The 12,802-nt window shown below is 39.8% G+C and overlaps 2 protein-coding genes across 2 annotated transcripts; one reads left to right on the top strand and one right to left on the bottom strand.

Annotated features, from left to right (window-relative positions):
- Positions 1 to 715: 715 nt before the first annotated feature.
- Positions 716 to 1,427, bottom strand: defbl2 (defensin, beta-like 2; the record flags this gene model as incomplete). Its single annotated transcript, XM_083647686.1, has 3 exons — positions 716 to 737; positions 903 to 1,014; positions 1,370 to 1,427. The coding sequence occupies 3 exons, from the start codon at positions 1,425 to 1,427 to the stop codon at positions 716 to 718; spliced, it is 192 nt and encodes a 63-aa protein (XP_083503812.1).
- A 3,159-nt stretch (positions 1,428 to 4,586) lies between these two features.
- spag7 (sperm associated antigen 7) lies at positions 4,587 to 12,584 on the top strand. The gene is made up of 7 exons (XM_083634893.1): positions 4,587 to 4,681; positions 6,126 to 6,193; positions 6,536 to 6,624; positions 6,859 to 6,943; positions 7,063 to 7,152; positions 10,031 to 10,187; positions 10,662 to 12,584. The coding sequence occupies exons 1-7, from the start codon at positions 4,597 to 4,599 to the stop codon at positions 10,775 to 10,777; spliced, it is 690 nt and encodes a 229-aa protein (XP_083491019.1). The 5' UTR covers positions 4,587 to 4,596; the 3' UTR covers positions 10,778 to 12,584.
- Positions 12,585 to 12,802: the final 218 nt, after the last annotated feature.

Below are 12,802 nucleotides of genomic sequence, written 5' to 3'. Positions count from 1 at the left end.
TGAAATAACATAAACACAAACAAGAGACATAATAACACTTCATTCACAAAAGCTCCATTCCATCACAGCTATTTGGGTCAGTCACTTGACCATCATTGTCTCCTATCGGCGCAGTGCTGAGCAAAAAGCATGCCGCACGAAAGTCAGGCTGCTTTGCATGCTATTATTTCCAGAAGGTCAACCCAAGTGGGCAACAGGCTGCACGCTGAAGTGCCAACACAATAGATGTTTTTCAGAAGGAGAGTATATAGCTACAAACCAAACATCAGTGAATGAAAATACTTTTTTTCATGTGTTTATTGGCAGCAATTTATTTCAGAGAACAGAACTAACCTTGACAAATGCTTGATTATGAGAAGTTATGTGCGCTACAGGATCAGTCACAGTGTTTTAAGCAACATTAATGGATCAATGAGCAACAGTGGCAAATCCATCTCATATTTAATAGGCTAGCTGTAAATGGGCTAACTGCAGAAAGACACTAATTTTCTGATTCCACAGCAGGTCAGAAATCCAAGAGGCTGTGTAGGCCTAAGTGTTGATTTAGCATACGATTATCCATTTGGTTTATCCAGGAGAATACTCAGTTCGCAGGTCCAAGGGTCCCATCTTATTACAGTCAAGCAATACCTCATGCATTCAGTTGCAGCACAGAGAGGTGTATCAGCCCTCGTGCTGTGACATCTTGCATGCATCATTAGTTGATTGGTAATTGCTAAAACCGCACAGCACAACATCTGTAAATGAGCACAATGAACATTTGGTTAGTAATAATATTCTTTACCTCAGACTGTTTATCATTTCAAGAGAACTCATATACAGTACTGTTGCCTTATGCCACTAGCTGTGCAAATATCACCAGTATTATAAACCGTTCTAATTTATTATGGTAATAGGCCTACCTGTATCTTCGTGGGCAACCATGGTGACCAACAATATACTCCTGAGCATAGCAGAACCGTCTGCAGAGTCCTCTATACCCACAGGTCCAGTATTGCATCTCTGGATCATTGCCTAGATAATAATACAAGGATTATATTCATATTCAGGATTGTTTACATTGTTACCTACATGTGTTAATCACCTTCCCATTGAGTGTTTTAATGTCTAAGCGATAGATTTACTTGAATCTAAAAGGCTACTATGCAATCAATGTTTAATATGCCATCCCACTTTGTTGCAAGAACTTTTGAAGAAGCAATTAAAATTACTTGAAGCATGAGAAAACTGTCAATAGATGATTTTAATAATTTGGTTTTATGCCTCAAAGCCACACAAACAGGCCCGTCAGTATAGTGTAGTTCCAACACACGCCATACAGTACCATGATACCACACACAGTAAGAAAATGGGTGTATCCATTGCTTACCCTCCCCAAATGAGAGCATCAAGAGAAGCACAAGGACAACCAAGCTCAATCCCTTCATGTTTTGGTACCAATAAGTTCTCAGACAGTGCTGTTGCCAGGGCTGATGCTGCATTTATACAGCATTTCATCCACGGGGGAGGAGTCCCACGTGCTCTGTCTGTCTGTCCAAATCACAATAACAAAGTGTCTCTGAACGATGGGAGTCTGAAAGTCAGTACCATCAGCTAGCTCTGTTTGGCACCACAGCTTCTTGGGAACCTGAGATTGCTTTTTAGACTTTACAAGGAACGATGCTGTAGCTGATGTATGTACTGTATGTGCAAAACAAGACTTTATTGTTTAACGTGTTCTGTGATTTTACTGCTACTAGGATGAGAGCTACCGTAAAGCCACTGTTAATATGAATAATTACACAGAAAAATCCAAATGTGAAAGGGAGGCTCTTTCAGTGCCTTACAAAAGTCACATGTATTGTACTTACATAACCCCCTATCGCTGGGCAGTGGCAAAATGAGTCAAAAGAAGAATGTTTGACCATAAAAGGACTGAATGGGTCCCCCAAATAAACTTTACAATTACAGGTGAAATAACTAATCTGTTTGGTTTAGTCACAGTGAAGCAGTACAATGATCTGGCTTTCCTGCTGTGTTTTCAGTGCTGCCCCTCTCTCTCTGCGTCAGGTCTGAATATGGCAGTAGCTACTGCATGTGATAGTTGCTGATGCTGTCAAACTACAATCAAACTGCACAACACACACTGCTCTGATGACGCAGGGACGATTGTTAACCAAACAATAACATTACCAGTCATGGACACACACGTACACATCTACGTGTCTAGTGTGCCCCCTAGTGCTAATGGTGAGACAGGTGCTTGTTTGCTTATTTGTGCGCTCGCTCTCTCTCTCTCTCTCTCTCTCTCTCTCTCTCTCTCTCTCTCTCTCTCTCTCTCATTGGAATTGGTTAGAAAACTAAAACACAAGCAGTATTCATACAGTTCATACAAGTCAAAACAAGAACAGAAGGACAGATGAAACCACTTCACATAACATATGTGGGTACAAAAGTATAACAAACAAAAATACTTATTTGCACTGATTTCCTCTGACATACAGAGCAAGCAAAACACACTGAACTGTATACAACGCACACACAGTCCTTAACATTGTGGTTAATTCAAACAAAGATATACATTTGAAATAGACTGTGAGTGGCAAACATAAATAAGAAATCATTACAATTTCATACCCAAAAAGAAGACATTGTCGTCCTTATTCAGTCCCTCATAATAAGGAACAAACATGAAGCCTTGCCTAAACTTGTTGCTTGATATGCAAAACTCTTTTCATTTCAATTTAATTTGTATTTGTGTTTTTTCCACAGTGCTGGACCAGTAGGCCCCGCCGGGGTCAGAAGATGAAAAAGGCCCGCTAGCTTGGCTGCTGCGTGGCCTCGCCTGCCCTATTGGCATGCACAGCACACAATTGCCCAACTTTGAATCACTGATGACATCACTCACTGATGACATCACAATGATGTCACAATGTTTATGACATCATCAGTGCCTATGACATCATCAGCCATGTCAGAAGATGGTTTTGATCAATAATGACGGGGACAAAAATTGAAACAAACAGTGCCATGCACTTGCTCCCTTGCTCGGCCGCTGCGCGGCCTCGACCGCTGTGCGCTATGCTCTTATGACATCACTGATGATGTCACAATGCCAATGACATCATGCTCAAGTGACATCATCACTGATGACATCACTTCCAGTTGAGTGACATCACTTCCAGGACAAAAATTTAAACAAACATTGCACACTTGCTCCCTTTTAATATAGATACCGTAATAATACTGATAGTGATAACCATGATAATTTTGCTCACTATAATCGTGATATGAAATTTTCATATTGTTTCATCTCAGAACAAACCAAAACAAACATGGAGTCTGACAGCGATGAGTTGGATGCTAGCCTCGCTCGCCTCCATTCAGTTGTGGAGGACTGCTCCCCCCTTCATCTTCTCTGTTATCAGAGCAGGCAGGCATACCCCTCAAGCTAGCGGAGGTGGATGACTATTTCGTCCTGGGAGTGAGGCTGTAGGTCTACATGTTTGAGCCTTTGCCCCCCCCCCTGCAGAAAACTGGAGAATGACATTTGCATGGCAGTTGCAGATTAATTGACAGCTGCCACATGTCATGATATTATTGGTTGAAATTGGTTAGTACATGCTGACTTAAGCACACTGTAGATGTAGTTTTACATGAGGAACACATGGTTGAATTTGTATATAAAAAATCAAAAGAAATTGAATTCTTGTGATTTCTTTTTGGCATAGGCTACATTGTTAAATCGGCTAGGTGCACTCTATGACCACGTATGTGATCTAAAATAGTTAAAAATAAATTTTTCATTTCATCTCAACTTTAAGGTTTGCACTTGTTTCCCATACTGTAGTAGCATATTGTATTGAGGCATGATTAATTAGACCAGGCGATGTTTTTTGCAGTCCTGTTGTCATTCCTTACTCAAATACAAACACAGTTTATGCTCTTTTAAATGAAACAGTCATGGAATAAGCAAAATCCTTAATTTGAACTGTGTGATTAATACTAAATTATAGGCAAGGTAACGGTCTGTCCCACTTATTGGGGTGGTTTTAATTCTAGGCTGCTTTGTATTTAATTTGAACGTTTTGGGTTATACAGTCCATGTGTGGCAGCGACTTTAATCTAGAAAGGTTCCATTCAAAAAGTGTTTTCCATAGACATGATTCCTCTCCCAATTTTACCATCTGTATTTTGTCCCCACGAATATCAACTGTAGGCCTATTCCAGATATGCTTGAATTCCCTTTTCTTGATCACTGAAATAAAATTGATATGGGGGGGCTTTGATGTACAGTAGCAAGCTACTTTTATTTTTGGCATGTAGCTTAGCTTGCTACATTTCGCTTCAAAGTAGTGCAGCTATATCTTTAAGCTTATTTTTAGCTTACTACATTTTCCAAGCCCAACACTGCTTTTTACTTATTCTTTTGTAATAGGGAAAGATCGGTTTTGAAAGGGTTGTTTCTCAAGTAAGAACTACCCATGTACTACCCATTCCGCCACAGAAGGTGGCGGTATATAGCTATCACGTTGGTTTTTAACAACGGCGAAGAAAATACTAATTTGCGCTTGCGCACATCGTCCTACACACGACGGTCTGCTCGATCATTCCAAGATGGCGGACCTCCTAGGTTCAATCTTAAACTCGATGGAGAAACCTCCAACAGTCGGCGACCAGGAAAGCCGACGAAAGGCTCGAGGTATAAACATTATGCGTCGCCTAAAGGACGACTCCTTTAGTATTACTTTGAAACTAGCGAAATGTGTGTGATACTGGAATAACGTATTATAAAGGGCAGACGAAGAGAACATCGCTGGTGCTCTCATTGGCCAGTTCAGCTCTCATTCAAGCACCCGTTCCGCATTAAAGGAACATGGTTACTTTGTCAGCTCAGCATGTCCTGCAGACTACAGCAGGCCGATATTATAGGCTAGAGCCTGGACCAGATTACTGAAAACAAAGAGGAGACTAGTGCTGCAGCAGCACAGACCTCTAAAATGACTGTGATAGTCAGCATCGTTTTATCAGCTGTGGCCTGCTTGCTAATATCATTCTGAATGTATACTCATTGGGTATTTAAACTGTGTTTTCTTGATCAGTGTTACCTTTCCTCTAATACATCTACAACAAATATTACACATGTGTAACTATCCAGTCATTATCCTGCACACAGGATTATCAACTCAGCCCAAGGGCTCTTTTTAACTCATTTGTAGTAAATAAATATTAGATATTTCCAGCTGCTATAATAAGCCCCTGTGGTGTTTACACATATAGTGCAATGCGTTATCAGTTGTTGAAAGCTCATTTTGAAAATATCAGATAATATGAACACTGTATCAGCTACTTTCCAGTTATGTCTAAATAAAACTGTCCATCTTCAACCTCTTATCCGGAGTGCGTTAGCTGAGATAGCAGATCCAGCAGGGGACCCCAAACTTCCCTGGCTTTCCCTGGCCACATTATTCCAGGCCAGCGTGGAGATGTACTGTAATCACTCCACCTGTTCCTCAACTCGCTCCTTTCTATGCAACATAGCAGTGGCTCTACTCTGAGTCTCTCATGGCCATGGTAACCCAGCTTCTCACCCTATCCCAAGGGAGATGCGATGCCACCCATCCCCTCGAGGAAACCCATTTGAACCACTTGTACCCATGATCTCATCCCTTTGGTCATGACGCATAGTTCATGACTATAGGTGAGGATGGGATGAACATTCTGCGGCGTGCATACTTGACAGTTCCTCTGTTCTGAGATCCCAGTTGTTTGGACACTGTAGCTGCTATTCAGGTGCTGCTCCACAAGTCTGCTCTTTTGTGAAGAGGAAGCCACAACATTATTAACAGCTATTATAAAACATGGCCAAATCCGTTCTATGAATTGTTCTGAATATGCCTAATAACAAAATATGATATTGGGCTGTTTGGCAGAGGTTACATAACAGGATTTGAGTCACTTGTCCTCCAGCCACAAATTAATGGAAAATGTGTGTTTAGGGCATTGCATGAATCTTTGACTAGCTTGCTTTTTGAGTTTAGTTTTTAAGAATGTGAGTTTAGTCTTAAGAATGTAGACTAAATGTTTTGTTTATAATCTGAATATTACACACTAATTGGCATCAAATGTGACTTCTGTCCCTTAAGAGCAAGCAGCAAGGCTCAAGAAGATGCAGGAAGATGAGAAGAGAAAGAAAGCAGAGTTCAGGAAAAAGGTAAGATATATCAATTATCGTGCTCTGCGTTTGCAGACTTTTCAAATACGGTATTTAATCTCAAAACTCAAAAAAGTGTGTTTTGTTTTGTTTTTTATTTTTAAAAAGTAATGAAAAATATTACAATGTACAGATTACACTCTTGTTCTCTCTATTTTTTTGTTTTTTGTTATAGAGTATAAGATTGTCAATGTCTTAAATTTTACCAAGATAGTTTTTATATTAAAAGTCATTTACTGTCACTTGTCGTATATGGTGAATTTAGTTTTGACCTCTCCGGGCCTGCGGGCCAGTGTTATTTACATCACATGCAAACCTACTCATATTTCATCTCTTGTTTAGATGGAGAAGGAGGTGTCAGATTTCATCCAAGACAGTGTGCAACAGAAACGAAAATACAATCCTATGGGGAAGATTGAAAGGAGTATATTGTAAGTACTGACAGTGTGTAATATAGTGATTGTGGATGTGTGAAGGTACCAGTGTCAAGTCCAACAGGTCCCAGGGTGGTGCAAGAATCACAAAGGTGATCTGGTCACCACTGTGCACAATTGCACCAAGATGAAATTCCTGTCTGGCACTCTTATCAGTAAAATATTTGAATTGACGTTTTCGTCACATGCTAACATGACCTTTCATATTCCCTTGTCTCTTCTCTTATAAAGGCATGATGTTGCAGAAGTGGCTGGTCTGACTTCTTTTTCTTTCGGGGAGGACGAGGAGAGCCGCTATGTCATGCTTTTCAAGAAGGTCTGAATATACACACTCGCATCTCTAAACATTTCAATGCAGTCTCCTTGTTGTATTTTAGTGTTATTATCCTATATTCAACTGAGTGTGAATATTGTTCTCATGGTGTGCTGTGGCAGGAGTTCGCTCCATCGGATGAGGAGCTGGAAGCCTATCGCAAAGGAGAGGAGTGGGATCCACAGCTGGCGGAGCAGCGGCGCAGACTGAAAGTAAGGCTGCCTTCAAATGCAAGTCTTTACGACACGGGAAGTCGTGTACATGACATGCTTCACATTCAAGCGCTCACGTCGTGAACATACGCAGTTGACTAGAAGCCACCGAGGCTAACAGTTTAGGTAACACTAGCTAGTGAGCAGCTACCTTAGTGCATGAAATGCAAAGGCATAATGACAGGGAAAAAGATGAGACTGTTGAGAATATCAACATGTTCCTCAGACATATTATAAAATGACTATGAAAAGCTCTATACAGCAAAAATGTCACAAGACACGTCACAAGTCGTGAGCTCGAAGCTTTCAGAAAAATGCCACTTAGCATCTGGTGAATACCACCTGAGGGTGTCGTATTCACAGTAAACACAAGCCCAATTGAAGAGCCCATAAGACTGGATACCTCACTGTATAAGACAACTATAGCCCAATTTATGGTTGGTCGCGCGACACTTTTGAAACTGTCACTCGACCGATATCAGATCAGTTTTTCTGATCTGATTCTGATCTAATATTTGTTGAGAGACAGTTTCAAAAGTGTCGCACGACCAACCATAAATTGGGCTTAAGACTGAAAGTAAGACTGGATACTCCACTGTATAAGACAACTAAGACTGGATACTGCACTGTATCAGACAACTAAGTATTTACAAGTATTGCTCAGCCCTCGCACCCATCATCTAATTTTGTTGTACAAGCATAGGTTTTGAGGTGTGGCTAGGTGACAGTGTTGGATAAAGGGGGGGGAATGTGGAGATGTACCTTTCAGTCAAGGATCCTTCCAGAGCAGCTGCATTGGAATTTGTTAGCAGAAACATGTTCAGTTAAAACACCAACAATGTCATCAGATTTTGATGTCAGTCACTTACAAAAATGGCCTCTTTCTAGTCTCACCATTTTGCACCAGCGTTAACACTGGTGTGAAAGATCACAGCGGTCATTTTGACCTTTTTGAAATTTATATGGGCAATAACTTTGTTGAATTAGAAAATACAATGCTGCTGGTACCTGACTTTTCCTAAAAGTGTCTGTATTATCATTTAAAATTGTTTTTATATGAATTACCGTACACAAAAGGCAGAGAAAATATTATCATTGTTACCTAAAAAGACCATAGGCAGTCATTTTGACCTCACTGAATTTCCCAGACTTCTAGACCTATATCTTTTAGTCTATATTTTCACATTTTTTGTCTTTTTAAAATGTACAGTATCTTAACACAACGAATGCATTATTAATCTCTCAATTGGGTATTTATCATGAGAGATTATAGACTTTGGAATCTAGTGGTCAAAATGACCACTTACAGTCGTTCTAGTAGTTATGGAATTCTGCTCCTTCTAGTGTTAAGCAATCATACAGGGAGAAATTCATCATATAAAGTGTCTGAGATAGTCCCACTCTGCTATCGCTGTAATTGCTGTCGCTTTGCTTTCTCCACTTACACCTACATCCCACAGCTGAGTGCAACAAGTTCATGTTTGTACTTTGTGGGCTGGCGGAAATCTGAACTAGAAGTAGCCAAGGCAGGTTGAGGGAAAGTGGGTACACCAAAAAAGCTAATTACAACACTCTTTCACAAAATAACTGTTTACTTTCTATAAGTGCTACTTTATTACTTTCTACAACTGCTACTCTATCCCTTCAGAAAAGTATTAGCTTAGCTGTCATAAGCCCTATTCACACGGGATAAGTATTATCTGGGGACCTCTGGTGATTTGTAATAATTCCGGAGGTCCTCTGTGATCTTAATCCCGTGCGAATCACCTATGTCCGTAATTTGCCAAGTAATAATTCCACTGCAAATCACCTACCACATTTAGCCAAACACAGAGGTCCTCTGATAATATAAGTCCCGTGCGAATCAGCATCTCTGTGATTTGGGGTCGTACTTTAGAGTTTTGTTTTCTGTGACATTTTCTGTCTCTTTTGCAGTCGAGAATTATGGAGGGTGCGTTGGCAATTGTAAATAAAAGTTTTAGTGGCACTGTCTGCACATGCCCCCACAATGTTCCTGGTTATCTTCCCATTGTGCCTTATGTGAGTGATGTTGTTAATAAAACATTACTTTTTCCATAAATAACCTATTCCTGTCACCCTGACGGCATGAGCTGGAAGATCTCTGTTATCTATTATATGCACGCAGCAGCTTGCAGCAGTTTCACTTCCCTTCCGGTTGAGTGATTTTGCCTTCAAAATAAAATCACGATGACAACAAAAATAAGTAGGTAATCTAACGAAACATAAGAACAATAAGAGGAACCTTAAGTTTAATGTTTGAATGAAAAGAGACCAGCAGAACAAATACAAAGTAGACACAGTGTGTTATTTCTTGAAACAAAATTTTTAATGTTTAATGCTAATATAGGAGCAAGCCTAATGTAGTTTTAGTACAAGAAGTCTTCAGCACTACAATATCAATTATGTAACTAAATGCAATATAACCTTTTCCAAGGGTATGTACAATTTGTGAGACATCAGTTCAATTTGTGTATTTAATCAAGTTTGTACAAAAGCTTTTATTTTGAAAAATTCTGATCGGAAGTCCAAATGATTCTGCTGCTTTCTTCATCCAGCCAGCTGGAGGCTGCAACTCCACAGGGATGTCAGTAAATTCGAGACTTCGCTTATCCCGTGTTAATGCACCCCCAGAAACACAGACATCGGGGGGTCATTTCTAAATCACATGAGGTCCCCAGGTAATGCTAGTCCCATGCGAATAGGGCTATAGACTGTGTTGCATAGTTGATATCTCTACTGTTGACAAAAGGTGATATTGTAAGTCGCTTTGGATAGAAGCGTCTGGTAAATGACGTAATGTTGAATGTTGTAATGCAGTGTATTAGTCTCTTTCTCTCTCTCTCTCTGTCTTTCTCAGGAGCAGGCTGCGTTGGAAGAAGCAGCAGCCAACCAGTCAGAGAAGTCGGAAGCGTCTCCCAACTCCAACTACAGAGACAAGTACAGCCACCTGATCGGCACCTCAGCTGCCAAGGAGGCCGCACACACACTAGAGGCCAACCAGGCCTACGGCTGTGGTGAGTCGCTTATAGAAACACCCAATCACATCCACCCTCATTCAGGATGAGACGGATGATGCATCGTAATTCAATATATCACAGCACAAAAACAATACGTGGCGTATCGTGGGGCAGAAAAACAAATTGTGATATTAGCTCCATATTATTCTGTTGTAGTAACCAGAGATGAGATGGCTCGTCCATCACAATTTCACAAGCTCTCCAACCAAATTATTATATTTGCACTTTGTAATCAAATTTATAAATTGTTGTTTACATTCTAGCAAACCAAAGCCCTTGCTAGAAAGTTTTGTGGCTCAGGAATAAGCATAATTCTACAAATATGCACAGTCAGACTTATTTATTACATGGTGGTTGTGTCGAATCGTGAACCTCATGATGCGTATCAAATTGTATCACAAGATTAGCATATTATTTTTCCTCTTGTCTCCTCTTTATTTTCCTCATTATTTTGTCATTTTTCCCTCCCAGTGCCTGTGGCCAACAAGAGGGACACCCGCTCCATAGAGGAAGCCATGAACGCAATCAGAGCCAAGAAACGACAGAAGCTAGAGGACAGCACAGGGCCGAGCGCCAGCAATTCCTGAGTCCCTCACATCACTTTCTCTCTATTGTTGTGTGTGTGTGTGTGTGTGTGTGTGTCTATGTAAGGCAACGTGTAAAAAACATACAAGAATACCATCATAAAGTCAGTTGTACAATCTAATATGCTATAAAACTACACTGCAGTATCCTATACTTAAGACTTTTAAAAGAAGTATAACTTATATGACTGGTGTTGAATCATTTATGTAAACTCTTCACTGACCTAGACTGTGCTTTGTTTCATTTTGGGGGGTTTTCTCAAAATTTTGGAATGCAAGAAAGGAACATCTCGTGTAACTATTCTATGGGTTAATTTCTATATGAGTTAACGTTTGAGTTGAAGAAGTCCAAAATTCGCTCCTCCTCTCTCCACTGTCACTCCTCCCTGACCTGGAATCCACTGTTTCTGCGGTCATTTTACCTGCTGTCCCAATAGTGTGGGAGATAAATACTATAGGAATATTATAAGAATACTATAGGAATATTATAGGATTACTATTGGAATATTATTTGTTTGCAGGCATGTCAGCTTCGTGTCCCCCCAATGTTTTCGGTGACTGGTGCCCAGGTGAAATCTCCTTCAGTGGTTGATGCTTGTGTGTCCTCCAAGAAGTAGATTACGCAATTGTTTTACATTGACCCATGAATCTCTATCCAATGCCATGCTTCCCATGCATATGAGTGGACAATTTATGAGGAGAAAAACACATTTTTAGAAGGGTTTATGATTTATAAAAAATGTTTTGGAAGTTCACTTACTTAGTCACCTTGTGTCTTCACACAAAAGTTTGAGATGACATTTTGTTAGGACATTTGAATTTTTTTACGTATCATGAAGCCAAAGTGCATATTGAGTAACCCTTCTATTGTGGAAAAAGGTTGGTATTCCTAGTCTATTGGTCAGGCTTAGGCAGATAAAAAGCTAGGAGTTTGCAGGTTTCCGATTGGTCCTTGAAGTCCTTGAAAGTTTGTAAATTAAAAGTTTTTGAAAATACATATAAATAGACGTCATTGCTTGAATTTATGTATTTTGTTCAAGAATAGAAATTGAAGTTCTTTGATATTCTTTTTAATTAATGTGTAACACAGCATAGTTGGGAAGTGTTCACACATTCAGGCCTATTTTTAATTGTTGTCTGTGAGCTTCTGTAAAGCCTGCTATTCTCATAAACATTCTCAGTGCTGTAACGGTAATTAACCTTGATCTGTGTCTCAAACTTTGCCGTGTTGGGCCCTTGAATTTGAGTGAATTGGGCCTGGAAAATAATTGAATTTGATGTTTAAGAAGGTGTGGGAACCCTGATTTTGGAAAGAAATGTTTCAGCTTTGGATCAGCCTGTGCTGAAAACTTTCAGGCCCAAGTTGAGCTTTAGTTCAGGTGAATGATGGTGACCCAAAAGTTGGCCAGTGTAGTTTTTTTTAAAGGGAAACGAGCGCCATTGACTATAGATTGTCTACCATCTATTGACTAGATTGTCTAAATAACCTGTTTGAGAACTTGCAAACCATTTCATCCACCGTAAGAGGATTGTCATTTTAGAAAACGCTAATTTGTAAATTTTAAGAGTTCGTGATTAAGCCTGTGATTGGTTTTTGTTCTTGCACAACTGCACTGACTGACTTAATCTGTTACTCTGAGTAAATGCTGTAATGCTAATAGCCTATAATAGGCATCATAGGGTGCACAAGTATCAGACTGTTGATGGACTGTGTTATGTTGTTTTTATTCCAGGTCTTCTATTTGTGCTGTCTAAAAGCAACAGTTTGTTGGCATCTTGATGTCTATTCTTTTGACATGGGTGCAGTGTTTTATCCTCCATGCACATGTGTCATAATAAATGGAGAAGTGTATCAAGTCTTGGCCTCTGGGTTTCCTATTTATGTATATCTTATATCTAATCTCTTCATTTTAGTTGAAACAGCAAAAGCACTGAACCCCCCAATGAAAAATCACTAGAGCAAATATAAATGCATCATACTTTTGTTGTATTTTTTCCTCTCCTGTGGTATCGCTCTAATTTTACAAT

This window comes from Poromitra crassiceps (assembly GCF_964638095.1).
Source record: "Poromitra crassiceps genome assembly, chromosome: 1".
Taxonomy (NCBI): domain Eukaryota; kingdom Metazoa; phylum Chordata; class Actinopteri; order Beryciformes; family Melamphaidae; genus Poromitra; species Poromitra crassiceps.
Note: the sequence above shows the minus strand (reverse complement) of the source record. Positions and strands in the feature narration are given on the sequence as shown.

Bases quoted from the DNA above. Each gene is read 5' to 3' on its own strand.
- spag7 (XM_083634893.1), top strand. From the start codon at position 4,597: ATGGCGGACCTCCTAGGTTCAATCTTAAACTCGATGGAGAAACCTCCA. The intron at 6,944-7,062 runs GTCTGAATATAC...GTGCTGTGGCAG, and splicing joins ATGTCATGCTTTTCAAGAAG to GAGTTCGCTCCATCGGATGA. The intron at 10,188-10,661 runs GTGAGTCGCTTA...TTTCCCTCCCAG, and splicing joins CAACCAGGCCTACGGCTGTG to TGCCTGTGGCCAACAAGAGG.